At 38.5% G+C, this 27817-nt stretch overlaps 1 protein-coding gene and 1 long non-coding RNA gene across 6 annotated transcripts; one reads left to right on the forward strand and one right to left on the reverse strand.

Annotated features, from left to right (window-relative positions):
• Positions 1-876: 876 nt before the first annotated feature.
• On the reverse strand, positions 877-17219 carry brdt (bromodomain, testis-specific). Of its 4 annotated transcripts, none has more exons than XM_042416611.1 (21): positions 17133-17219; positions 12790-13064; positions 12410-12547; positions 12145-12283; positions 11745-11866; positions 11000-11350; positions 10765-10893; positions 9767-9964; positions 9507-9685; positions 9120-9409; positions 8857-8970; positions 8604-8741; positions 7028-7063; positions 6004-6059; positions 5725-5905; positions 5251-5321; positions 2448-2511; positions 2248-2354; positions 1691-1881; positions 1227-1446; positions 877-1127 (listed from the first exon to the last, which is right to left on the reverse strand). In XM_042416611.1, exons 2-21 carry the CDS (start codon positions 12979-12981, stop codon positions 1062-1064), a joined length of 2982 nt encoding a protein of 993 aa, XP_042272545.1. In that variant the 5' UTR covers positions 12982-13064; positions 17133-17219; the 3' UTR covers positions 877-1061. The 4 variants fall into 4 exon arrangements, with proteins under 4 accessions (XP_042272545.1, XP_042272546.1, XP_042272544.1 ...); XM_042416612.1 differs by lacking the exon at positions 17133-17219 and adding an exon at positions 16788-17098 and having other exon boundaries at positions 2448-2508; XM_042416610.1 differs by lacking the exon at positions 17133-17219 and adding an exon at positions 16788-17098.
• Positions 17220-17225: 6 nt separating this feature from the next.
• On the forward strand, positions 17226-20593 carry LOC121900350. 2 transcript variants are annotated; one of them, XR_006096958.1, is made up of 4 exons: positions 17226-17309; positions 17401-17534; positions 18576-18696; positions 19897-20593. It is a non-coding gene; the product is annotated as an uncharacterized LOC121900350 (long non-coding RNA). The 2 variants fall into 2 exon arrangements; XR_006096957.1 differs by having other exon boundaries at positions 17302-17534.
• Positions 20594-27817: the final 7224 nt, after the last annotated feature.

Below are 27817 nucleotides of genomic sequence, written 5' to 3' on the forward strand. Positions count from 1 at the left end.
ACAAGAGATACACACACAATGATAACAGTGTGCCTGTACAACCCATTGTTCCTTATAGAGCAGGGCAGGGCCAGCATCTCCAGTGATGGACGTGCCCTGAGATACAAGCTGGATTTATCAAAATGGGCTTAATTACTGAAAACAAATTATTTGGTATTACATGGAAGAATCCATCTTCCATTTCTATGTGATGTGTTTCATTACGACTGGATGTAGTAATGAAGTGATGCAGATCGCTTAGTGAAAATAGCTTTATTATATTGAGTAAAAAAAAAAAAAAAATACTCCTATTTATTTTAGCATATACAAACTGGAACATACAGAATATGCTGATAATGTCCAAAAACAACTTTGGAACAGCCAGAACTGTATGAACAACAAAGTGCAGTGCATGTACAGTTAACACATGTATGGCATTTTCAAGTAGTCAAGAAAAATAAGGATCTGAGATTCATTCAATCCCACATTGTAAACACTGGTGAGAACCAAAATATTAAAGAAAAATAAACAAGCAAAATAAATCACAGGATGAGTGCATGTAACGTGTACATATAAACAAGTATTTTGTCAACAGTATATATTTTAGAGTCAGGATGAACTTAAATATGGTGATAAGGGTTCACTGACTGGGATAACTGCAAAACTAGAACAACACTGCACATTCCAGCAAACATGACAACAAAGTGGCATCTTAACTACTGTGTGGACACATTAATCAGCTTGTCATGCACAACTGTCAACTGTAGGAGGACTCATTCAAATGTGAAAACAAAAAGGAAAAACATGCAGGATTCAGGTTTGATTTATGACAGTGCTTCACCCGATCATCCCAAATTCAAGAGTGCATCAGTGCAGACATTTACCAACCATTTCAAATACAAATTAAGGGCAAGACCCGTTTATATTTTATTTAATGTTTTTTACAATTAACATTTTAGACTCAAGAACATACATCAGCTTGTAGAGAAGTTGTCTCTTGTGCCCGGGAAAGTTATTCACTGAGACAACAAATAGAAGTTTTGCACAAGGGGCTTATTTTTCAAGTAAATCCCAGGTTATTTTCAGTCCAGGTTGAGCTCAAATGTAGTCATGATGTCCCGCTGCATAGTCATGTCAATACCAGACATCTATAGAGAAAAAAAGAAAAACATAAAACAGTTATTTGTAAAATGGCATTTTAATAATACCAAGAAAAACAAAAAGCACACTAAAACATGGACACTCACTGCCTCTCGCCTGCGACGCTCTTGCTCCTTCTTGCGGGCCATCTCTCTTTCCCGATCCACCGAGGACTGTGTGGTTAGAAGTTGTGTTTCCACGGGAGACTTTGGCTGTTGCGGCTCCATATCTTCGGGAACATCTAAGGTGACCTCTGTGCAAATGCTCTCTGGTGAATCAGGATCTTCTTTAGCAGGTTGTGGATTTTTTTCTGTTTGGCCTGGTAGGCTAAAAGGAGAATGTCCTTGTTATGTGAAAGTTGCTCTCTTTAAAATCAGACATGAAACTTCTAAGAAAATACTCATTTTGTGTATCAGTTTCCATTCAAAAACTTGGAATTAGACACTGATACTGAAGAATGTAGTCTTTGCTGCTATTTTAGCCTGGAAAATAAAATGACAATAAAAAAAAAAAATAAAAAAAAATCAGAGGAACGTCTAAAGAAAAGTATTATCTGGATGTGTAGGAATACCTCTTTTCAGGACTCTCCCTCTCCTTGTTTTCTTCCATCTGTTTCTTCTTCAGTGCTTTTTCACGTTCTTCCTTTTCTATTGCAGCCTTACGGAACTGCTGGAAGCTCTCCTTTGATGACTTGATTGCAGTTGAGTTGACTGACTGTCTCACCAGTCTCGCCCAAGACTCAGCATTTTTCAGAACAATGTCCTAAACAAAAGAAATGGCCATGTTCACATTTACCACAGCAAGAAGGATCATGTTTTAAGCTGCATTCATTGATTTGGGGCTTTTTCCTGGGAACAGCTGTCTGTTGTTTGAGTGGCTCACATACACAGCTATTTATTATTTACAGTGATATTTATCTTTGGTCTTGTTAAGCTACAGTTAAATATAAGTTGTGTCAGAAAGCTGATTTAACCAAAACTTACTTAACTGTAGTCCTCAGTTTAAAATTAATTCATGTTCCTGAGTGACCCACCCTTAGAGTCACAATCCACAAAATTGTTCTTCAATTATTCAGGAAAACATGTCAACACTCTACAGGAGAAGTATACTAAGTTAAACAAAGCTAACCTTTTTGGGGAGTTGGGTTTTTTCCTGATCAGCAGATTTACTTGCTGTGTTGGTGTAAGGCACGTTAGTAACCTGACTGTCAGGAAAATCTTCAGGGTACCTGAAATCTAGAACGGTGGTTTTTAAAATGAGTGTTCAGCAATAGTATTAGTCATTTCAGAAAAATGTGATATCAAAGCTAGAGTCTTCAAGTGACTTACTGGGCCTCGTCTCCTCTTTGGACTGCAGTGGGCTATCTGTCAGAGGGGACAGCACCGGGCCCTGCTGAAAGGTGACATGTAGTTTTGATATTAGCAATGCAGCTATCATTTGAAAATATTCAGATCCAACCAAGCAAACAATTATATAAAAAATAGAATTGTGAGAATATGGTATAGGTCATGTTGTATTTAGACCTTTAATCAATCCATATATTTTAGACATTTTTTTGTGATTCTGATAGAGCCTGAATACTAAAATCTAATTAAATAAATGAGCCAAATTTGTTGACATTCACACAGTTGTTGGAAATAAATACATGATGTCACAGTGGGTACCAAGATGCATGCCAACTAAATCACTGAAAGTTGAAAGAGCCGGAACACTTTAATTGCTAAAACCCCTGGCTGATTAAACCTCGGCTCAGGTTGAAGTTTGGTGGAGCGATGCTCAGAATGACCTGATGTCACCAACTCTGTGTGCACCTACACAGTCCTTAAAGAGGTGTGAAGAGGTCTAATCAGCCAACATAAATGAAAACATCTAATGTGGCTGGGGCTTAAAAAGACTTGATATGCCTTTAAAAGCACTCAGATGAAGATCAGTTTGTTTGTCATGAGGAGTGCTGCATAGCATGCAACAACAGTTGGATGATGTCAACTGTGGCTCTGCAGGAGCTTTGTCATGTCTCAGTAAATAACCCTGATGTTGTCATGAAGCCTAGAAATTTATAACAAGAAAGTCTGAATTACAAACTGTGGAGTTTTTCAAACAGGGAGGATCTAACAAAAAAAAAGAAAATTTAATTAAAAATCTATTGAGTTGCATTATGGGAATTGTGGTATGCAGTGCTTTTGGAGCTTGACCCATACTTTCAAACTTCAAATGAACTAAAAATCAGGATAACTTGCAATTTTCACCTTTTTTCAAATCGGACTCTTGCAAACTCCCCAGTACTATGGGAATGCAAAACTTAACTATTGGAGTACACCTTTAAGCACTACTCATTTGACTGGCTGCATTGAGCAGCATTAACAAATCAGAACAACTGCATAAGGCAGCACATCCACTTTAGATTCAGACCATTTTCAGACCATTTAAACATTATACGTGCAGTGTTTCTGCTTTTATGAAATACATTTGATGAGTAAACAAACAGAAATGATGTATAATAGTCTGGGGAAATTAACTCTGGATTAAATCTGAGGTTACAAGTTTTGGTGTTATCTTAGACTCAGATCTAAGCTTCAGGTTTCACATTAACATCATCATTTCCACCTTAGAAACATAGCTAAAGTAAGACCATTTATAAATCAAAAAGATGCAGAAAAACTCATGCCTTCATTTCAAGCCAACTTGATTACTGTAATGCACTTTTGACTGGCCTCCTGAAACCACTGAGAGACTTCAGCTCATTCAAAACAGCTCGGCTATTAACCAGAACCAAGAGGAGAGAGCACATTAGTCCAGCTTTAGCTGCTCTGTGCTGGCTTCCTGTAACATTTACAATTAACTGTAACATCCCCCTCTTTACATATAAAGCCCTTAATGGGCTAAGATCAAGCTACATTGCTAACTCCCTTGTTACATATTTGCCCTCAAGAACACTGCGATCATCTGATGCTGGTTTATTAAGATTCCCAACAACAGTCGAAGGAAAATCGGGGATGCAGCCTCTGTCAGTTACGCCCCAAAAGCTACAGAACACACTACTGATAGATAACAGGGAAGCCAGCTCACTAGATATTATTTAAAGAAAGCTAAAAACTTATCTCTTTACTTTAGCCTTTAACTAGCTTTTCTGTCTGCTCTGAATTTTACTGATTTTATACAATCTATATATATGTTTTTACTTTATTATTATTATTATTATTATTATTATTATTATTATGTATTCTATTTTATGTGCCAGTGGGTTTTATCTTCCATCTTTTGTTACACATTGCAAAATACTTCGAGCTTTCGCTTATTAAGTCTCAAATTACAATCACAACACCCTTTTAATAGCATTATCAAAAGGGTTTTATTTCTCATCTTATGTACATTTACATATTTTTATGTTCATATGTCTTTTATGTCTTTCTTGATGTCAAGCACTTGGTGCGTGTAATTTCTTTTGTATGAAAAGGTGCTACACAAATAAAATGATTATTATTATAGTAAACATGAGATAACTGTGATGCACTTGATCTGGAGATTTCTGCTCATCTGCTTGTAAAAACCCTGCAGGTGGGCTGAAGTTGTTATTGCTGCTCTGTGAAGGCCTTCCTTGGCTGTACTAGCTAGCTACTACTGACAAATTATACAACATATCAGCAAAGAGGCAGAAATTACACATAGAACCTTTATGAGTGAATAAGTTGACCTATGTGATCTTATTAATACTTTTTGCCCAGTCTTATTAAAAACTTCAGTCTTTTTAACAGTAATAGCAAATGGTGTGTGTAGAGCAGCGGTTCTCAACCTGGGTTCTGGGGACCCACAGGGGTCCTTGAGGTGGTTCAAGGGGGTCCCCAGAAAAATGGGGGATATTTTAATTTCACTGTTATTTAATTCAGTAGAAGTTAGCCCGATGACAGAATGTATAAGAATGACTATTATGTTCATAGGTCTCACACTCTCCACTGTTAATCTGCCAGTCTACAATATAGAAAGTTAATGATTAAATCTTATCAGATGGGGATCACTGAGACTACATCTTATCAATTACAGGTCCACAGCCTGATGTCTATCAATTTGGGGGTCCTTGACACCAAAAAGGTTGAGAACCACTGGTGTAGTGTGTTGCCGTTTCATTAGAAGCACCTCAAATCTGGTGGCAGCCCAGTCTAGCAAAATTCCTGGCGATGCCATGGGGGACAACAGGGCAGACAAATCTGTCAAACAATAAATGACAGTCACATTGATTTTCAACACGTCCACCCAGAGTCACTGTACAGTAAAGCTGAATCAGCATTAGTTTGTCCATTTTAAGACCAGAGTAAACAAAATCAAGTGAAAGGCACAACAAAGGGTAGTAAAATTTTAAAAGAATACACAAGCACAAACGTCCATTTAAATGGTCTCAAATGGTTAAACTAAAAACAAACAAACAAACAAAAAAATTAAAAAAAATATTCCTTTAAGTTGACATAAGTTGTAAGTGCAGACTTTTCCCCACGCCAGCTAAATGTCAACCTATTCTCAGTTTTTCCAAAGCTTACTGAGGGATTCTTCCACAGCTTTAACCTTTGATCCTGTACATTTCTATACCTGAAATTAAAGATAAATAAGCATTACCTGGAGGCGACAGAGTCATCTCATCACACGTCTGGTCTGCATGAGCCTGTGTCGAGTGGCCTTTACTTTGTGCTAACAGGGACTGCAGAGCAGGAGGAGGCTGGCAAGTCTTGACTGGGGCTTTTGACAAATCTTTCATCTCCAGTATATGCTTATTACAGGCAGTGCGAGTCACCTTTGACTTAAGAAGAAATTGCATTCTTACATTTCATTATAACCAGCATTTGTCTTAACATGATTCAGTTCTGAGTATAACTATCAAGAAGTAGATGTATTTACCTTTGTCTTAACCTTTTGGCAAGAGTCCTTCCCTTTCTGCTTCTTTGTTTTTGGCACTGAAAGACATGAACATTAATCATTCACAGACTACAGATTTTGGCAGAGCTATTGTATTGGATTGCATTAAACCATACAGGTGTTCCTAATAAAGTGCTTAGTGCATGTATACCATACTAATATTCATAGTATACCATTTTTTACAGTTAGTATATACGAAATCAAGATTCTACACCGTTTATTCTAGTAGCAAATATTGCAATACAAATACTGTGCAAAGGTAATCAAACTGACTCACAATGTCACTGCCAGTTAAAGCCAACAAAGATATGGCAAATGTTTTCATCAAAAATTCAATTGTAATCTATTGTTTTCTGAGATGTTCCTGGAACTGTTTCTGCACTGTCACTATCACTTTTATTTTTTTTCCAGCTGTGAATAGCTCCTCCATTTCCTTTGTGCACTGCATCACATCAACAGCACACTCAAAAGTCAAGGGCTTTTCAGTAAGCATACCAACTATATATTTTGACTATCTGTTTGTTGCTTTTCCAAGTTTAATACAATACATATTAAAAACCTGCCTAGAATTAGTGTGTTTGCCATTGATTTACCCTGCATCTGCCATATTGTTCATTCTTTAATTTTTTTTTTTTTAATTTTACTTCTTTGTCCAGTAGCAATTAACATGTGAAACTAATTAAAATCCAATATATTCACAATGAATAAACAGAGAAAAAGATAATAGTGAATTGGAATTAAAAAGAAAACCAAACTGGAGCAAAAGAACAAAAAAGTCTGCTGCTAGAATAAATCCAACAAATCATAAGCAGAATTTAGTATCACGTGTACAGATGATGAAGATGCATGGAAAATAACTGTCAATAAAAATCAATGTAAGTTTATTCCTCAAATGTAAAAAAAACAGGCTTTACTGAACTGTACATTACTTCAGTTAACATTTCATTATGACCAATGATATTTTGTAGAATTACTACAAAATATGTCTCTGAAGTCATGTGCTCACCTCTCTGTGCTGATGAATAGCTTTTATTCTTAAAGTCTGTGTAAGGGAAAATGAGAGATTTCTTTTCAAACACATTATATATGTTAGAAAATAATTGCTGAAAACATGTGAAAAGACTGAACTATGTAGTACTGAATTCTGGAGTTTGAGTGTTAAACTGTTTTTCACCATCTCTGTGTTCAGGACATTTTGTGTGGGCCTCTATGACGTAGAGGGGTGACTAGCATTATTTTATCAATTGTGTATTTTTATACAGGAGTTTGGCACCAGCGCTGTTAACTCAGAGGCCTTCAGCAGCATTTCAGAGCAAACAATGCTGCTTATTTTTCTCCACGATTGTGAAACCTAACTTTACATATTTGGCGATTTTTTTCAATCATTCAAATTTAGCTGGGTGGTTAATAACACATTTTTCTGTGGTGTGATAAACTCAGTACAATATTTATCAGTGTTTTACATGGACTTTAAGTTTGTTAATCGGAGTATTAAAAATTAAGGACTTTTACTTTTATTTTTCTAAGTAGAAAACTTTACTTTAATTAATTTAATAAATATGGGACCAGATGTTTTCTGAGCAACTTAACAGTATCTGAAAATCTTGTTTTTGTTGACTTACAGCGGTTCAACTTCTCATCTTGATGTACTAATGTGTACTCCAGGATGTGGCAATACACGGTGACATCACTTTTGGGTTACAGGATAGTTTGGATTTTTTGAAGTGGGGTTGTATGAGGTAGTTATCCATGGTCAGTGTATTATTTGCAGTAGTGAATTACCCCCCCCACAGAAGCTAAGCAATGTACTGCTGTGGACAGAGCCAGCAGCAACATGCATTTTAGCCACCTAAAAAGAAAAGAAGAAGAAGAAAAACAAAAACAAAAACAATATCAGTTTAAGTGTACACTACATTTAGAAAAAAAAAAAAAAATGTCACCACTTTACCTTGCCGGCAGGCAGCCCTTTCCTTTGGCACTACATTTTTAGTGCACACTGATGGTTTTTTGTTTTGGTTGGGTTTTTTTTTTTTTAGGTGGCTAAATAGGTTTTGCTGCTGGCTGCGTCCACAGCAGTACATTGCTTAGCTTCTGTTGCCTGTTCTCCTGTCTGCTTCTCCAAACATACACTGACTATGGATAACTACCTCATACAACCCCACCTCAAAAAAATCTGAACTATCCCTTTAAGTTACTTTTTAATTTTTACTTTCACTTATTATCTGATGTTATGCTGTGTACTAATAACACAGCATACCAGACATAGATTGATGTACACTAAGATAAAATTCCTGAGCTATCAAATATTTTGCTACAATAATCTTAATAGTCATTGGGACAGATGTGTGCATCTTTTCAGTGTAAACCAATAATAGAAAGTGTGGGTGAAAGAATGAACACAATGTGATGAAAAAAAATACTAACAATTTAATATTAGGTGTGCAACCAACAGAAATAGGGTTTTAAATGTAGTGGTAAGCCACCCAGCTGGATTTTACCCACGGCTTCTGTCTTTTAAAAGAAGAGAGGGGAAGGTAAAACAAAAGGTAGGTGAGGGCAAAGTGCTGAGGAGAGCAGCTAACCTGATTCAGAGTCACTGCTATCAGAAGCACTAGAATGACTACTACTACTGCTGCTGCTGTCAGAGCTGGATGATGAGCTGCTGCTGCTGTCACTGAGGCGTGACTGGCAGCTGAGGTCAGGGGACGCAATGACTTTAGCTGTTAACAAAAAAACAAAGTGTCGAAGTCAAATTGATGTCATTTTTACAACCAATAACTCACACGTAGAAGCATAATTGTGACAGTTACACCGTTAATAAGATTCAGTTCTTACCTACAGGCTTTTTCTTTTTAATCAAGTCCTGCTCTTTACCCACAACCTGAGATCTTCCAGCATCCTTTAATTTCCCAGTCTGCATTCCTTCAGTGGGCTTCACTGGCTTTTTTTCTGCAGGAGAAAAGAGACAATAACATTCCATTATCATAGTAGAGATAATTTATGAAAGCTTTCATTTCACAAATTGAATCTGATAAAAAACAAAGCTGTACTTGCAGACAAGGGAAAGCTTTAGAGGAGCAGGACTGAACTGTACTTACTGTTAATGCTCTTGTTGCATTTCCTCAGACATGCTGCAACAAACCTCTGCAAAGCTCTCAGTGTGGAGGTCTTGAGCATTTCAAAGTCAACTTCAATCTCCTCTGGAGCAGAATCTCGTAGACAGGACTCCCTGGCATGAATGATATTCACCAACTTTCCCAGTTTGTCACCAGGCAGCTTGTCGATGTCCAATTTCAACTGTTTTTTCTCCTGGTAAGTCATTGGTATTGATGGAACCTCGGCCTCACATTTTATGGGTCCTCCATGAATATTGTGTTTGTTGCCACACCTACATACACATACAAACATCTAATATTATCAACAGAATAAGCTGTAGAACACAGTTCTACATTACTGTATTGAAGAATTAAGTGAAGCGTACGTACAAAGTAGAGCTCTTGTTGGTCATTTTCTCTACGATAGATTTGTATTTTGAGGATTTGTACTTCAGCCTAGCAATATCCCTTTCTTTAGATCTTTTTTCCTTTTTCAACTTCTCTCTCTTCTTTGGTTTCATCAGGGGATCTTGGGTAAGTCTCTTCAGCTGATCACTTACTGCTTTCAACTGAAATCACAATTAAATAAGATGCACTGAGGTGAATAACAAAATCCCAAAATGTCTGTTACTGCCATGTAGAATACCAACCCGCTCCTCTAGATTGGCCAACTGCATGGCCACCTCTTCTGATGAACCTTCTGGCTCGGAGGAGCTTTCACTTTCAGAACTTGCTGAGGTTGATGGACTTCGAACTCTTTCTCCTTTTCCCTTGTCAACTCGCTGACGTGGTACGGAACAACCATCTGGCTTTTGTGGAACCTTCAAATATCGGGCCTCAAAAACATCCTGTCGATGGAAAATACAAATGTTTTTACAGCAGTAACAGACATTATATGTATAATATTAATAATGTTTCAACTTATGGATGCCCCGGGGCAACAGTTACAGACTGACACTTCTCTCTTAATACATATTATACAAAACACAGAAGAGCACAGTGCAAAACATATTAAAGCATTAAAGCTTCATGCATGTTTTCCTAATGCAGAACTGCCGACTGTATCTTAACTGAGCTGACATTAGTCTTTTTATTTAAAAAAAAAAAAAAAAAATTAGTTCATTATTGAATTGGTACTAAATATAAAGTAACATTAATGACTGGAACTGAGAGTAGATCTTATTCAATTGTAGATCTTACTGTAGAAAGTTGGAATCTGTGTAGAGAAATGGTGGGTCAATTACCATTAGATTCTGGTGTATCAGAAGATTTAAATATTTAATGAAGGTAACTGTCTGCATCAAAAACACTGCACACATTCCTGCTGCGTCAGGTATTTAACTGAAAAAGAACTTTATAGATTTTTACGACAGGTGTAAGTGACATTTTCAGGTGATTTTGGAGAGGTGTGCACATCTGCCAACAAGATATGAAAACAGCTTATGCAGTCTCAGCAGATGGAAATGTTTGTAAGGGGGCACTTTTTCATATATATGCTTATACTGCCTGTGCCAGCAGTCAGCGCTGAGTACCAACACCAACAAGATGTCCAATGCATTTCCATTCTAAATCATTACAACTAATCATCATCACTTGGATGTTTGTCCTACTGATTCAACAGAAAAGATATATTTATATATATCTATACCTGCAGTTTTCTTGCCATGTAGACTACTTCATGTGAAGGTGGATTGTATTTGTAACAGTTGGAGAACATCAGTCTGACATCAGCAGCAAACTCTTTTGCATTTGCGTACTCTCGCTGATCCATTTTTTTCTGAGGAAATAATATTTTGAGTCAGTACAAAAGTGTTACACTGTGTATATTACATTATACTGAAAACAATGTCATATATTCCAACTATGCATCATAATCAACTTACCCTGATGGTGCTCAGGTCCATAGGCTGTTTGATAATGTCATGGTAGTCGTGCAAGCCTAAAGCCACCGCATCAACAGGGGTATAAAAGGGCCACGCATGTGCATAGTGCCTCTTTGAGAGCATCTCCTTCAGGATATCGTTGCAGTACCTCAGCTGCTCAGACAGCTTGACCTTCTTGCCCTCAGAGGCAGGCAAGTCTTTCTTAGGAGGTTTGATGGGCCTTCCACTGCCTCGTCTGGACAATAATATGCAAGGTGCTGAATGACGGTCAGCAAGAGATGTCTCGCTGCTGGTGATCGCTGAGGTGGTGGAGGTTGTGGGGTCTGATTTCCTCTTAAGACCTTTTTTGATCTAAATTAAATAGAAAAATGCATGTAAGCAGTAAATCACTACATCACCGTAAGTTAGACCAAAAAGCGAGACAATTCATTTACATTTTGGCATTTAAAAGTTGGGTTCAAGGCACAATGTGCTTTAACATGCTTTTCTGGACACAATACTATGAATGTGAAACATTATCAATCCGTATCTTTGACAGGGATAATTCAGTGTGGTAGAGGAGTGTCATGACTACAAGCTCATAACAATAATCCTCTCAGCTCCTGTTAGGATTCAGTCACCTACCAGCAAAGTTTGAGCCTGCTATGCTTTGTCTACATCACCACACTCTTAAAAAGATGCAGTTAATTTCATAACTTAAGTAAATATAATATACAAGTTGCTGGTGAACCATTCAAATACTTACTGTTGCATCGATTTGCTCAGAGAGCTGGATGGGTGGGATGGAATGAGGCACATCAGGAGGAATGACTGTCACCGTCTGCTGGAGAACAACTTCTGACATAAGGGATCTCTGCTTTAATGCACCTGCATGACAAGAGGTCAAAAGAGTACATGTGTAAGAATTGGATACAGTGTTGAATAGTAGAATGAAGCAGCACAATTACTGTTCAGAGGTTACAGCAAGATTTGTGTTCTAACATGGCAATATTTGAGGGTATTTTAAGGATTTAATCCTCATTTTCAAATTAATCTGTAACGATGATGAGGCACCACAAAATGAATACAAACCCAACAATTTAAGGTTCTGTATCCAAAAGAAATAATATGTAATATCAGCCTGCATCTGTTTTTTTGCAATATACCTGTGTTGTTCTTCCTCCCTTTCACTGGGTCTTTTGTTGTAACTGCTGTAACTTCACGCTCTTCTTTCGGCATTTCGGAAACTTTCTGCAAAAAAAGCTTCTCCAAGGTCTGAGCCATGAGTACAATGTCATCTCCAGGCTATGGACAGAAAATATGTAACGTTACTCACAGCTAATTTTCAATAGGACTATTATTTCTGTGTGTGCACTTTAAAATTCACTTTGCAGTTGTACATACACAGCACTAAAAACAACATTCTCTTACCCGATTATACATATAGCAGTTGGTGAACATGGTGTTGAAGTCTTTTATACATTCAAGTGCTTGCCAGTAATATTTGTTCTGGAGACGCTTCTTAATAGTGCTCAGATCCATAGGATTTGTAATAATTGTATAATAATCCTGGAAAAAAAACAAAAAGGTATTGACATAAATACACCGGTCTCTCTTTCCCAGATTGCAGCCTTATTTAACTCATCCAGTAAGTAGTGTGTAAGATTTAATTTTAGGTTCAAACACTGAATACTTAAACTGACGAGTTAGGGGGAAAAAACAAAAACAACTCACAACTAAATCTCAAGAATACATTTAGAGTCAGAACTTGATGCTAAAATCGATCAATTGATGAGAACTGAATCACTTACTGGCAGACGCAGAGCTACTGCATCAACAGGCTGGCGGAAGGGCCACGAAAATTGATGCCTCCATAAAGCTTTGATCACCACCTTCTCCAGATACTGCAGCTGATTGGTCACACGCCCAGGGGCCTTGGGATTAATGACTTCAGGTGGAGGGGGATTTCCACTCACAGTTGGACAGACTTTCACATCAGACATTGTGTTGTCCAAAGGCCATGAAGAGGGAAACTATGGCGTCGGAAGTATGGCTTGCTGCAACTTAGCTCTCATCACACATTTTCCTAAACAAGGAGTGAAGAGTAGTTTCCAATGCTTCAGTAAGATTGTAGGTTAATACAAACTCAATGCTGACACCTAGTCCATAGTCATAGAACATTTACTGTATGTCAACAATCTGAAGGACAGAACCAATTGTACAATCATGGCTCTCAGTAAGAACATTCATTTGCTGTCACAAAAACCAATTATCACATAGCATGTTAAGACAGTATTATGCTTCTGCTCACGGCTGTCGCCGGCATGGAGGCATAATAACCTACAGTAAAATTAGAGATAGTAAAAATGACATTATCTGTTACCAATTCTAATTCATTTATTAAACACATGGTGGTTTTGATAACTGTGCCTTATTTATGTGTGCATGCATTGAACTGCTTCATGGTTAACTATGTAAAACCTAAGAATTCACAGAGCATTGACAGTATATTCAAAGCCAGTCAAATAGAGATGAACACTTGCCTCTAACTAGAGAAGCATCTTCACTACTAAACATGGGTAATGCTGCCATCTACAGCATCTCTAATTGTACTATTCAGAATTTCAGCTCTATTCAATATTTCAAAAGGTTAAGTACTGAAAGAGTAATAGGGGATATGTCATACTACAACACTATAGTATGCCCCACAGACACTGCCATGTAATTATGTGGAAAATGGTTTACATAGGCCAAGTTAAAGGCTTATCTTACTGTGTATCTGTGTAGGCTGGAGGCATAATAAACCAACTCTGAAGGATGTTTTGTATATGCTCCTAATTACCACTCATTGCAATCTGAAAGCAAACATTTCTGAATAAACTTAAGATTTAAAGTTTGTTCTTTAACAAAGATCTTTGTAACTGATATTATATACTTGGTGTTTGCTCTTCTTCTTCTTCTAAGCCATTTTAAATGATAAACTATATCTATGTTATTGATGCAAATAGTCAAATTCATTAAGATCCAGGCAGGTTCAAAAAAGTGGGGCCATACAATTAAGAGTTTACATTGAGGACATAAGTGTAATTCCTGCCACTTTAACAATGATCTTTTCAATGTCCAGATTTATTTTCTTTTCACACATACCAAATTATTCATATTTTATTTGTAACCCAACCCAAATAATTTACATAGCAAGTTCTGTTTCTTATTTCCATTTTATTTTTTCAAAAAGATGACAAGTGAAGACAATACTTTCATACATAATAAATCCAGAGAAGCCCAGGCTGGGCCTGTCTAATGAACTTCAAGTAGCATATGACCTACACTTCAGCCACTAACAGCAAGATGTATGTGAGGAGTTTTAACATTCAACTGCTAGATTGTAGATCATGTAGTAATTGATGTTCACAATTCTATCATACAAAAAATATATTCACAGAAAAATAACATTGACCTTTTTGGACATACTACAGCTGAAAACAATCACTCAATTCATTGATCAACAGAACATACTAATAATCATTGGCTGTTTTCATTGATTTCCTCTGTTGCTGAAGTCATTTATCAAGTAAAACTACCATTTACTGGTTCCAGTTTCTTACCTGTAAATATTTCTGCTTTTATCCATTAATCTGTTGATTATTTTCAATCAATTAGTAACTTGGTCTATAGAATGTCAGAACATGGGGGAAAATGTCTACCACTGTTTCCCGAACCCCTCCTTACATGTCTTGTTTTGTCCTGACCAACAGTCCACAGCCCAAAGATATTTGGTTTACTACTGCATGAGACTAAAGAAACCAGAAAATATTCACATCTGAGAAGCTTGAATCAGAGAATTTGAAAATAGTTGCTGGTTAATTTAATAGTCTGCAACTAAATCGTTTTATTGGCTAATTGTTGCAGCTCTGAATGATTACTGTATCCAGGTTTCCTGTCTGTTGGTCAGACAAACAACTTAAAGACATCATTTGGGGTGTCACGACCTTGCTAAGATCATGGCGATTGTAATTATTATGGCATTTCATAGAAGCGATTAATAAGTTATTTGAAAACATAATGACTAGGTAATGGATTATACAAATTATTTGTTCTAGACCTTAAAAGTTACAAAAAATACCAAACACAAGACAATGTTATAATGCATCACTCTCTCCTACTGTAAAAGCATGATGTGGGAGGTTGTCTTCTGTTTGGAGCTATCCAGAAATAGACTCAGTTCAGTTAACTCAAACTCTTACACTCTTCAGTTTATGCCCAATATTCAAAAGTAAGAAAAAAAAAGTCTAACGGGAAAATCTAATTAAGACTGGTTGGCAAAATCTAATCGATCAAGATTGTGTCTTTAATTAAACATAAAGATCGCTGCTACAAAAGTTTGGTTATAGTCAAGGGGAAAGCTTCTGTATAAGGGCAACATAAAGTACCTAATAGTAGACAAAATGTATGACATGAAAATGAGCATGGTGCGCAGTGTACACGGCATATCTAAGATATCAAAACTTTCAACTTCTGCAGCAGCTGTCTTGAAGGCAACCAACAGACAACCATTCAACCACACAAATGTAAGTATAAACCCTCTGAAACATACTAGCTCTGATGGTTTGGCCGTTTGAAAACACTACTGACAAAACCTGGTCCTGCATGTCAACACAAACCAAATAATCTAGGATAAAGTAAGCTATGGTTAAACATGTCAGAAGCAAACAGAGTACAAGAGGATGATTTCAAACCTTATCCAGCTTCCTGTTTACTGTTACACCCTCACAATAAACTAATAATAGCCATTACTGCAAACACACTGTTGCCTGACATAGTGTGGTCGTATTTAGGTCTGTCCTGAACAGATGTAACACCAAACCGATCTGTCAATGCCTTTGTATTGTTTCACGCCATATGAAAGCACACCCATCACTTTACCTGCCACTACTTTTAATGTTGTGTTGTTACAGCACTTTATTTAAAATCCGCTAATTTGTGATGTCAGTATCTTAAACATTTACGTTGATGACTGCATTAATGATAATGACTGCATTAACATAAGGACAATTTTAAGCACTGAGATGCGTAAATTCTCTAAAGATCAGCTTGACATCCAATTTAAGGCTTTATCTTGTCATTTTACAAACATCAGTGGCGGTGTAGAGCAAGAAGCGTGGCTGCATGCTGCACTGTTGACATTGCTCGGGCCAACACGTGAAGTCACAAACACGCCCACCGGTTAGTTTAGCATTTAGCTTCCACATTGCTAAGAGCACGGGTGAATTGTGAAAAATGAAACGGACTGAGTTGTTGTCAGAGCCTCGCTTTAACACTGCAACAGCTTCGTTAACGTCCGACGACTTACGTAAACGGCACAATGGTAACGTTTGCCTACGCAGTAACATTCAGCTACTGTTGGTAACCACTATGAAAAATGCTAACGTTGCTAGGCGAATTTAGCCGCCACAACTTCAGCCTGACTGCTAGTTAACTGACATATCGGCACAACAATAAACTAGACAGCTGTCAGTTATATTGTTTAACCTAACAAAATAAAGCCCGACACGTCTTATCAGGGGCATTTTCACTGAAGAATCACTTCACGCAAGCGTCTGGCGTAACGTTAGCTAACGTTAACGCAGCTAACGTAGAGCTAGGCGTTAACAGTTATGTATTGAAATGCGGTCGACATTTAACGTTACGGGCTCCTTACCAACTTATGTTAACTTAGCTGGCTCACATGTTTGACTTGAGCAGTGGAAATGACACCAGCTACCTTAATAGAAGTACACGTTTGGCAAACATAGCGTTTCACAAACATTACCTTCCGAGATATCACCGGCTCTTGCGTTCAACTCCTCAGTGGCAGACGTCTCTACGGCAACTGCCTCACATTTATACCCTTCTGCTGCTGGCGCCACGACTGATTGGTCAAAACACCACCTATACACGTCTACACTTTGCTTTTCTGCACAGAAACAACTTCTTTCATCGAAAAAAATAAAAATACAACCCACTGTGTCACCAGCAAATTTGCACCTAACTAGTTTTTTTTAATCATTAGGTAAATATTTTTACTGAGTTCTTCCAAAGCAAAATGCAACAGCTCGATGTCACGGAAGCATCCTGGAACATTATGAATCGATGCGAATACTGATAGTCACCAAACCTCCTGTAAATAATGTCACTTGTCTTGAGTGTTCGTCTGTACAGACAGACCGTGTCAGCGGCCAGGAAGCGGTACTCTGACTGCCGGAGGAGGGTGAAGTGTGTGCGGCTCCACGGGAACGGAAACGGTGATTTCACGTGCTGATCCAGAAGCGGAAAACGTGGTTTCACTGAACAGGTAAAAGCTACCAACCGTTACCCATCAAGAAAAACTTACTACATCAATTATATGATATGCGACCATTATATTTTCTTCTTGCGGGTTATAGGAAACTACACGTTGTAAGCAATAACTAGACTTAACATTCCCCAAGCTACAAAGATGACTGCTTTGCACGAGATGTTGTCGGATTTTGATGTGCTGGAAAATGCAGTAAGACTGAAGGAGGAACATGTCTGGTCGGTATGAAGAATCACCTTTTTTTAAATAAGACTTTTTCTTACTATAGGCGAGAGCCCACAAGTAGCTTAGTCCAATAGTCCAGGGTATTACAACGAGGTGGTGAAGTTGGACTTTACGAGGGTCACCCGAACTACGCAGAAGATTACTTCCTGTGAACTGGAAATTTGGAACCCTGAACAAAAAACAAATATATATATACATAAATGGACAGCTGATTTTGAACCAATTTAGCTCGGTTATTTGAACACATTGAGGCAAGCAGTTGTGGTCTCATATTTACACAATGGTCTTTAAAAGGCTGGATTCTTTCCATTTACTGTTGAATTTACCTCAGTAATTTAAAAACTTTTTTTTAAAAAATCTTTAACATCAGCAACTTAGACATAGATGTTGTTCTATATTCACTCTAAAAACGCCAATTAAAGTGAGTTGGAAAACATTACACTTTTAAAACAGCCAATACTTCACAGGGGGATATTAGACTTCAAACTAAAACCGTCTTCTTCATCAGAAACACTTTTTGTCCACAAGATGGAGCCATAAGCAAAAATGTGTGATTCAAGCCAGAAGCTTGTGGAATGTGAATGTGCTCTGTGTTCTTCATACCTAAAGTGATTGACTGAAATATTTTCAGTTTTTCATCAATGAGAGAACTCTTTTTATGATGTTTCATAATGTTATTTAACTCATGAAAGCAAATGCAAGAAGGTGTGTAGAATATGTTAGGATTAGGAAAGGTTAGTCTGTCATAGAAGCACCCCTGAAAATCCTACAGTTCACAGTCAACTACATTATATTTAGCATTGTACTGTTGCAAAGCAGTTTATTTTTCATGCACACCTGGAGCTGGGGAGCACTATTAGTACATTTTATGAGAGCACTGCATATGCAACATGGCAGACTGCAGTACCAGCACACAAAGTGCAGGGAAGTTTAGACAAGGAAATGAATGGACTGTGAGCCAGATTGTCAGATGTCGCAAATGAGTTTTGAATCTGCCAATAAATACTGACACAGTGTCTGTTCCCCTGACAATGACAGGAAGCTTGTTCAGGAGGGAGGAGGTCATATAGGAAAAGGCCCTGCCTGCTGATGGTCCAAATGTGAGGAGTAACAAGGGATATTTGTTTATCAAAGAATAAATATAAACTCCACAAAACAAGTGAGTGAACTAGAAAAGTTGACGGCTGATACTGATTTACTCAGTTCTGTATTCAAGTGTGTTTTTAAATTACTTTACTTGAGTATTTCAACCTTTATACTTCTACTTAATTTCAGGGGGAAATAATGTACTTTTTAGTCCATTACATTCATTTAACAGCAATAATTACTATAATTATTAGTCACCTTTTAGATTGTACATACTGTACATACTGTACAAAGCCTTTAATGATTTTATAAAAATGTGATACATTTTTGCAGACTAACAACCCAACAGTAGGTAAAGTAGTTAGAATTAGCTCTCTGTGGACAGCTGCAACTTTAAAATACTGCTTACACAGTGACACATCACTAATAATTAATTAATTATTTATTCCAGTAATAAATATATAGTAATATCAAACTGACATGGGCCATTTCATACATAATGAGTACCTTTACCTGTGGTACTTGAAGTACATTTTGCTGCTAATACTTTTGAATGCAGGGCTTTTACTTGTAATAGAGTATTTTTACATCATAGTGTTGCTACTTTTACTTAAGGAAAGGATCTGATCACTTCTTCCATCACTGCTGCTACTACTACTACTTGATTATCTGACTCATACAGTAAAGAATACCTAAAAATACATATGCAGCAGGCTTTTCTGTCTCAACATTACCTCTGTCTATATCATCCATAAGAGGGCAACAGAATCCACATATTTGTGTTTACTCAACGATAACACCAGTACTGTGTATGAGTGTATGGAATGTGTTGCTTACAATTTTATCATTCCATGTCAAAGTGCTGCATTATAAACTACTCTCAACATACACAACAACGCCCTTGAAAATCCAAATTTATGAGCACATTCCATACTTTTTGGTATTTTTTAAGCCCTTATTAGATACAGTGGATGAGAGAGGAGGAAATGTAAGACTCCAGAATAGACAGCAGGTGGGAGAGGTGCTGATGAATTGTTTAATAATTGGCTGAATTAGTATCACCAGAGACCAAGTTTAATGTGCTGTTGATAAAAGATGGGAAGTCTTTTAAGAAAAACTTAAGATGTGGTCTATTGGCATGTGGTTTAGTTTTTAAATGAATTAAAAGAAAAGTCCACACTTAAATAGGATTCAGATGTGTGTCTGTTATGATTTAAGGCATAAAACCCAGCATTACAAGACAAAATCATCTCATCTTTTCTGCTACTGATAGGTATTTGAAATCAAAGTGAGAACATATGAGAGACTGTCCTGGGCCATTCAAAGTCATGGTGTAATGCCAAGAGCCAGCTGGAGTAAAATGGAGTTTTAATGTTGAGGTTGTCTTTTTTTTTTTTTACTCGTGGCCTTTATGCGATTGAGAAAGCATGAGGCAGTGAATCCCTTTCCACTCTGGCCATCTGATAACTCCCTGCAACTCAAGTCAGCAGCAATCCAATAACAATCCCTGCCCAAATCAAATATTTAGAGTGTCCCAAGGACCTCTCTGGAAGAGGGACAAAGCAAAGGCGGTTTCACCATGATCAGAAGTTATTCTACTCATTAACAACGATCACTGCAACCTGATTCAAAGTAAAATAACTCTTTATCATATCAGTTGTTGTTGTTTTTTTTATCAGATTGTGCTCTTCAAATATATGTGAAAACGTGTTTCATTTTATTCTACTTTGATTTTATTTCTCCCTTCATTGTGGCTTAAAAATGGTTTTAATGCATTTGCAGTATGTGCCTTCTGTAAAGCACTTTGAATTGCTTCTGTGGTTGAAAGCTATACAAATAAACTTGACATGCCAATATGACTTGAGAATGTAACATAAGTGAATGTATTAGCCTTGCATTGAGAGGCTACGCTGCTTTTTTAAAAATTATGACTTAGCAATCATAGGGTATCTTAGCACAATTACACATTACAGTAAAATAATTATTAACAGTTTATTTACAGTTTGTTTTTCTCACTGCTTTCCTCATGCATTCATTATAAGATGTTAAAGCTCCAACAGTTTGGAACTGCACTTCCATGAAGTAAGGGGACTTGTGAGAGACAGACTTAAAAAAGAACGGTCAAATGGAAAGCACCAAAATATACTGTATCTTTTTTGTCCCCTAGTACGGGTCAAGCTCTAAAAACACTGGATCGTACATTTCCGTTAATGTAACTGTATAGTGTATTTCCCTAGACACCCCCTGCCTCCTAAATGCCAACATCTTTCCATCAACAAACCTCCGGTTTGTAACACAGGCTTTCAGTTATACATGTTAAGCCTCGAGCGCAAACCTAACATCATCAGGGTTATTTTTTCAAACTTTGGAGAGCGCACTCCAAAACTACACAAGAAATGATATAACTGTTTTAACAGGCTGAGTAGTACTTACAGTAATGAGGTAAGTGAATTTCATGTAATATTGGTGGAGTGCTGCCTGAAAAGTATATTGCATTATGGTTGATTGGTTGATGAGTGAATCATTTCAAATACCACTGTGCAACAAAAATATAAAACTGAGCACGCAAAATCAATCAAAATCATACAGTAATTGCATAAACTCTGCATATTAGCAAATACACCCATAATATCAACAGTGAAAATGGACAATTTCTTTAGAAAATGATTCTCATGTAAGTCTAAATTATCTGGAAATGCACCATAGTTTAATTCTCATATTACATTCCAACCTAATACTGAGATCATTTGTTATTATATGCGCTAACACTTGGTGGCATTTGCACTGAGTGTCATGATAGCTCTGACAGAGCAATGTTGGACTTGACAGCCAGAGCAATCAACTGGGTCAATACAAACTCAAAGACTTGAGTTACATTAATGGAATGTGAAGATGCTTCAGATTGCACGCATCTTTGATGCACTGTTACGCTTTCTATTCCCCTTCATCTCAGCTGTATTCACAACCCTAACACAGTGTAAATAAACAAAGTGGAACACTTTAACTGAGACATGCATATGTATGAGATGTAAAATAATTTGATCCCTTTGAGCGCTTCCTTGTCAACTCTCAAAAGCAGCATATCAGTGTGGTATTTTTTTTTTGTTGTTTTTTTTCCGTGTGTTTTCCACAACAAAAGTTTCCTTCCCTCTTGTCACAGGTGCCATCTCATTAGTGGTAAATCACTAAGCTGACATTTATGTTGTACCCAGTCACACAGCATCTCCCTTTCTGTGGAAATCTGATATCCCAGTGAAGCAATGCAGTATTTGTTCAGGAGAGATCTCACACAGAGAAATCATTCTGAGCACAGTTTAGTGCTTGTGATTAGGGTTGTGGGGTGGTGAAATTAAAGTATGTGACAAAAATGTCTTGTGAGAGCAGTCACAAAATATTTCACATCCTAATAGTAAAAGCCACCAGAAATTTAAATATGGAAATGGATGAAAAGCCAAATGCACAACTGATGTTTATGCGTATTGTGATTACAAAGCTAATAATATCCGGCCGTGTGCTATGTTCACAATGAAAAGCTTGAAATGAAAATTTACTCTTAACTAAAATCAAAAGCCATAATGTACAAAAGGAATGAAAAGGATTCATATAGTCTTTTTCACTTCGTGTAAGTCCCTTTGAAGAAAAGCTGCCAGATGAATGTACTGTAATGTAACATGTGCTTTCCTTTCTCTGAACCCCCCAAAAAACATAAAATATCCAAATGATCTCATCCATACCAATATCACATGTAAACTTGTCACTATTCTGGTTGTGCTTGGTTGAGCATTTAAAACCACCAAATTGAAAAATGAATAATGCTTGATGAACACTGTTCCTTAAACAGTGTATGACATGCCTTCAAAAGTTTTTTCTGCCCCACAAGAAAACCAAGTATTTCAATGAAAATAATAATAAATGCATATTCATTACCAGTACTGGAATATACAGTATATACCTATATCATCAGCAGATATTAAGATATTACAGCAGTAAAGTCTCATGGTTGATGCTGTCTGTTTGCATGTTCTTCACATGCTCACATAAGTTTGTGAAAAGGCATTCAAATCAGGTAGAATGGAAACTGCCCATGAGTATGATCTATTTTAGTTCCTGTGATTGCCTGATTTCCCCCTCCCCCCACCTATTTCATGTTTTCCCATTAAAAATGATAAGCATGTAAAAAACAAGTCTTATTTGTTTTGGAATATTTTATTAAACAATTTTGTTTAATAAAATATTCCATGTGATGGAGGGGGATCACAGGGTCAGATCATTTGGGCGCATCAGAAAATGATTTATAGGAGGGGAATGAAGCACATATCTGCAATACAAATGTGTTATTATGACTATGTTTTTTGTTTTGTTTTTTTTACTGTGTTTATCTGTATACGCTTGTGAAATACTTTTTCCCCCCAAACCTCTACTGATAACTAAAACTGGAACTCTGATTTTACATCTAGAACAACTGATAAAAGTGCTTTCTAAAATGTATTTGTAGTTATACTATTGCATTTGCCCCTGAACAGACTTTCCCCTTTGCCCCAACTACAAACTATAGGTAATTTTGTACATGCCATTGTAGATAGTGAACATAATATTGCACGGAGTACAGCAGTTACTGATGTCTGAAAATGGATGGATAAATAAAAGGTTTTTACTGTCATCTTCATCAAATTTGTACTGTTGTATTTGTCAAGATATGTTTTCTGGCACTACTGAGTATTATCAACAAAGATAATAATGTTTTTGCAAACCCATGACCCAAGTCTAATCTCGTCTCAAATGGTCAAACCCAAAAGTTAGATATGGATGAAATGATGCGTGCAAACCAGTCAGCCCTGCTCTTACAGTTCTCTACTGATGCTAAATGGGAAACTGGCAAGGTACATAAAAAATTTCACTCAACTATTGCATTGTTGCATCTATAGGCCGGAGATATAGCCTTCACCATCCAGTGGGACAGCCTCTGGCAGGACAATGGCTTGCCTTTATGGAGAGTGGCCCTCTTTCCTGAACCCTGCTGTCCTACTCACATATACATATGCAGAGCCCTCATCAGGCATAATGTGTTAAGCCTTTGCTCCTCCATTGAGGAGAATAGAGGTGAGTGAAAAGCCAAAAGCTCCAGTGTGGGACATCTGTATGCTGACTGCACCATCTTAGGCACAAAGACCAGGTTGGGCTGCAGGCAGACCTTGGTGAGCCCCAGGGTAAACTGCAGGAAGGATGGATGGACAAAGCCTGTACGTCACTCACAGGCTGTGCTGTGGTTAAAAGTAAGAGCAATACTGATTTCAGTGAGACAAAATTCATACCCACCACCTCTATTCACTCAAACGGGTGTTGTGAGAGGGCGTGCAACACTACAGACAGATCCCACAGAGGAACCAGGGGCCTGGAAAACGGGAGCTTGAGGCATGCACCCTTCATGAAATGACTAAAAAGAATGCTGCCCCACAGGCTTATCCCTGAAGCCTTCATGACAAGGTGAGATCGCCACCAAGTACACTTTAACTGTAGAAAAGGCTTTCCCCTTATCTACTAATTCTTGCAGGCTACCCAATGCTTGGATGACCAGGGCGGCACTATCATTAGCGACAAGCCATGCTCTCTCACCCTGGCTAGGGTGGGGGAGATTAGGCTGAGGGGGAACTGCATAGAGCAGCACGTTTGGCCATGGGTGGGCCAGAGCATCAACACTCAGAAGTGTCTGAAAGACAGTGGACACTGAGTATTTTCCTGTGAGGCAAAGAGATCTACAGGTGCTTGGTTGTATTTCTGCCAGATTTGCTCCACCACCTGCAGGTGGAGAGTCCACTGTCCATACAGGGGGTTTCCTCGGGACAGAAGATCTGCACCCCTGTTCAAAACACCCAGCACATGTGTCACTCAAAGGGACAGGAGCTTGCTGCATGATTATCTCCTGAGCTAACCTGTGTAACTGCAGTGAGCGAGTGTAGCCCTGGCAGTTGATGTTCGCTAGCACAAGTCATCCAGGATGTGTCTGTTGGTTGGTTTCCCTGGATGACCCCATCCCCAGTGCGACACCTGACATGAGAACTGTTGGGTCCCTCCACTGGCGGAGAGCCACCACCCACAGTGGTGTTACTTTCACCTTGCAGCTGAGGGGACAGCGTGAGCACAGGTGTGATGCTGCAACCCAATCCTGAAAATACCTCATCATTAGAAGCCCCAGATGTACAACAGATATCACTGAAGCCATGAGTCCAAGCAAGCGCGGGCATAGTCTGAATGATACAACTTCCCAGCCGGAAGAGGGAGATACAGTGTGTAAGAGACGCTAATCTCCCCTCTGATCGTGTGACTCGTAAAGAGAGGGAGTTTATGTTGAGACTCAAGTATTCTGTACATTGCGTGGGTTCTACTCGGCTCTTTGCCCAGTTTATATTGAACCCAAGATCCCTGAGATGATTTATCACTGTAGCAGAATCCCTGACTGCCTGTTCCTGCGAGTGGGAGCATATCAGATAGTCATCTATGTACAAGAAAATTCTGATGCCACTGTTCTTTAATGGAGGCAGCTAATGACTGCCTGAAAGGGATGGGTTGGTTTTCGTAGGCTCTGCCCTGATAGGCAAACCTGAGAAACTTTCTGTGTGCAGGATAAATGGTAATGTGAAACCATGTATCCAAAAGACCAATTGGATTGAATGACAGAGCACTTCGTGGTAACATCCTGAATGTGTATTTTCATAGGTGTCTGTTTAACACATGGAGATGTAAAATGGGGTGAAAAGATGAGATCCCCTTCTTTGGAATAAGGAAGTAACAGGAGTAAAAAGCCTGTTGAGCTTACTCGCTCAGGACAGCCCTGATCACTCGTTTAACAGGGATGCTATGTCATCCTCTAGGACTCGTGCTGAATCCCCCTCGGTTACTGTAACTAACACACCGTAAAATCTGAGTGGTTTCATAGCAAACTTTTGTCTCTAACCCTGAGAAATAGTGGACAAAACCCATGGGTGAACTGCACATGCACACCACTGGTCTGCCAGGGCAGGAAGTGGGCCCTTGTAGTCGCACTGCAAGTCATCTCCGGGACCTGGAGGGAACGTTGAAGGAGCATGAGTTCCACCAGCGGGGGGTTAGGGGGCCTGACATTGTTTTGTTTTTATTTTGTTTTTGGGGAAGCATTCGCCCTTGGCCCTGGGCCTGGCTGTAAAAATGCAAGCTTTATTTCTGTTATTTCTGAACAGGGTGGAAGTGTTTGGTGACACTGTGACCTGCTGCCCCTGATTCTCCTCCTCTTGAATGTGAAGGGAGAGAAACTAAGAGAGGACACCTGAAAAACTGGAAATCACCAGGGTCTCTGAACAGCAAACTTCTGGGTTTTGTTCCACTTCCATTTTCCTTCTTTTCTTTGTGGAAGGGGGAGAAGGAGAAGTTGCAGTAGGTTGTGTGCTACGTTGCATGCTTCTTCTTCCCTTCCCCATAGTGAGAGGGTCAGTTTCTTGCTGCCACTGCAGAGTCTTTGCCCCATGGCCTTGGGTTTTCTGACTGAGGCTGCTGGTTAGTCTGTTGCCCAGCTGTCTCGAAAAGGCATATGTCCTTGGACTCAGCTTCTATCATGTCCGCCCAGCTTGATGTGGCTCTTGGCTGATGGGTGCTGGTTGTGGCTTTTGGGGTGGCTCCTGACAGGCATGGGTCCTGATTACTGGCCACCACCACTCTCAGCCTCCTTTCTAGAATCTTTTCTGGCATTGATGCCGGTGGGAATATGACTGGTGGTAAGCTAGAAATCCCTGAGCATGTTTAGCGCCCATGTACATGGGGTGAGGGTCCTTGTCCGAGATGGACACCCCGTATGATGCAGCCTTTTTAGCCTTCCGTTCCGACCCTTTGGCGGCTGAAGATATGTCTGGAAAGGAAGAAAATTGTATAAATATTTAACCACACTAGATGCGCCGTTAGCCTGTCGGTCAGTAGTGCTAACACATGGGGTTTAACCCATGCTAACTGCGTACCGTAAGCCGGAGGGTATAATGTTACACAGTCACTGGCCACACCGGTAAGCAAAAACAGGGTAGCCAGAGGAACAGCTTGCCTTTACGCAGACACCACTCCGAATTATCCTGAGTAACAGCAAAGTACACTTCTTAATCAGCAAATGCAGAATGAAGCCAGAAACTGTGTTGGGTGACATATTCTGTGTATTCTGAGTCTGTGAACTGTTGAGCAAATATCCAAGCTAGCCTAGATGAACTCAGGGAGCTTTGTATAGATTCGTCATGGGAAGAGAGCAAAAATGATTTGAGAAGTGCTAGTCAATTATGGTAATATGAGGGGCATGCCCCGAGCACAGTTTGACCTGTCTATCACTGTTGGTCACGCTGAGGTGATTCCTATGGTTAAACACTGAACAATGTTAAAAAAGAACTATACAGAATGAATCAGAATCACAAGTAAGCACAGGTGGCTGTTATGGTAATGCCAAAGATGTTTGTATTGATAGTGTACATTTTTGGTTGCAGCCAAAGACATCCTGGGTGAAAACTCACCAGGCAGCTGCTCTGGTTTACTCACACAGTATGTTAGGTGAACTGTAAGTTAACAGATGTGATTTTTTTCTGTTTTTATGTGCCCTGTGATAGACTGGTGACCCCGCCTCTTGCCCGTTGTGTGCTGGGATAGACCCCAGTCCCAGGTATAAATACTGGGTGGATGGATAACGTACAGCACACAAGAGATAGTCCTCCACATCTCCAGTCTGAAATTTCCAGGTTTGATCCCTGCAACAGTCTTTATGCCAACAGCTGTGTCCTTAGGTAACACACTGCACCCCTACCTGTTCACACATTAGACACTTGGGGAAGGAGGAGTGTCAGTAAATACTAGTGGTGGAAAAAGTGTTCAGATGATTTACTTAAATAAAATAATGTAAAAAATATTACTCTTTGAGTAAAGATCCTGCATTCAAAATTTATATCAATGAACACACCAAAGTATTATTAACAACATGTTCTCAGTATTAAAAGTGAAGATAGTCATAATGCAGAATAGCCCCTTTCAGAGTGTTATTATTATACATATCATATAAGTGGATGGGTATGACTGATGCATCACTTTGTAAAAAACATTTTAATGTTGTAGGCTATCTCATTGATGTTGAGCTAATTTTAACGACTGTATACTGATGGGTAGGGGAGACCAGGGACAATTGTAACACTTTTTGCGAT

The sequence above is a fragment of the Thunnus maccoyii genome, chromosome 7 (genome assembly GCF_910596095.1).
Source record: "Thunnus maccoyii chromosome 7, fThuMac1.1, whole genome shotgun sequence".
In the NCBI taxonomy this organism is placed as follows: domain Eukaryota; kingdom Metazoa; phylum Chordata; class Actinopteri; order Scombriformes; family Scombridae; genus Thunnus; species Thunnus maccoyii.

Bases quoted from the DNA above. Each gene is read 5' to 3' on its own strand.
- brdt (XM_042416611.1), bottom strand. From the start codon at position 12,981: ATGTCTGATGTGAAAGTCTGTCCAACTGTGAGTGGAAATCCCCCTCCA. The intron at 6,060-7,027 runs GTGAGCACATGA...CATGTCTTTCAG, and splicing joins CTATTCATCAGCACAGAGAG to TGCCAAAAACAAAGAAGCAG. The intron at 2,355-2,447 runs GTAAGTCACTTG...CCACCGTTCTAG, and splicing joins CAAAGAGGAGACGAGGCCCA to ATTTCAGGTACCCTGAAGAT.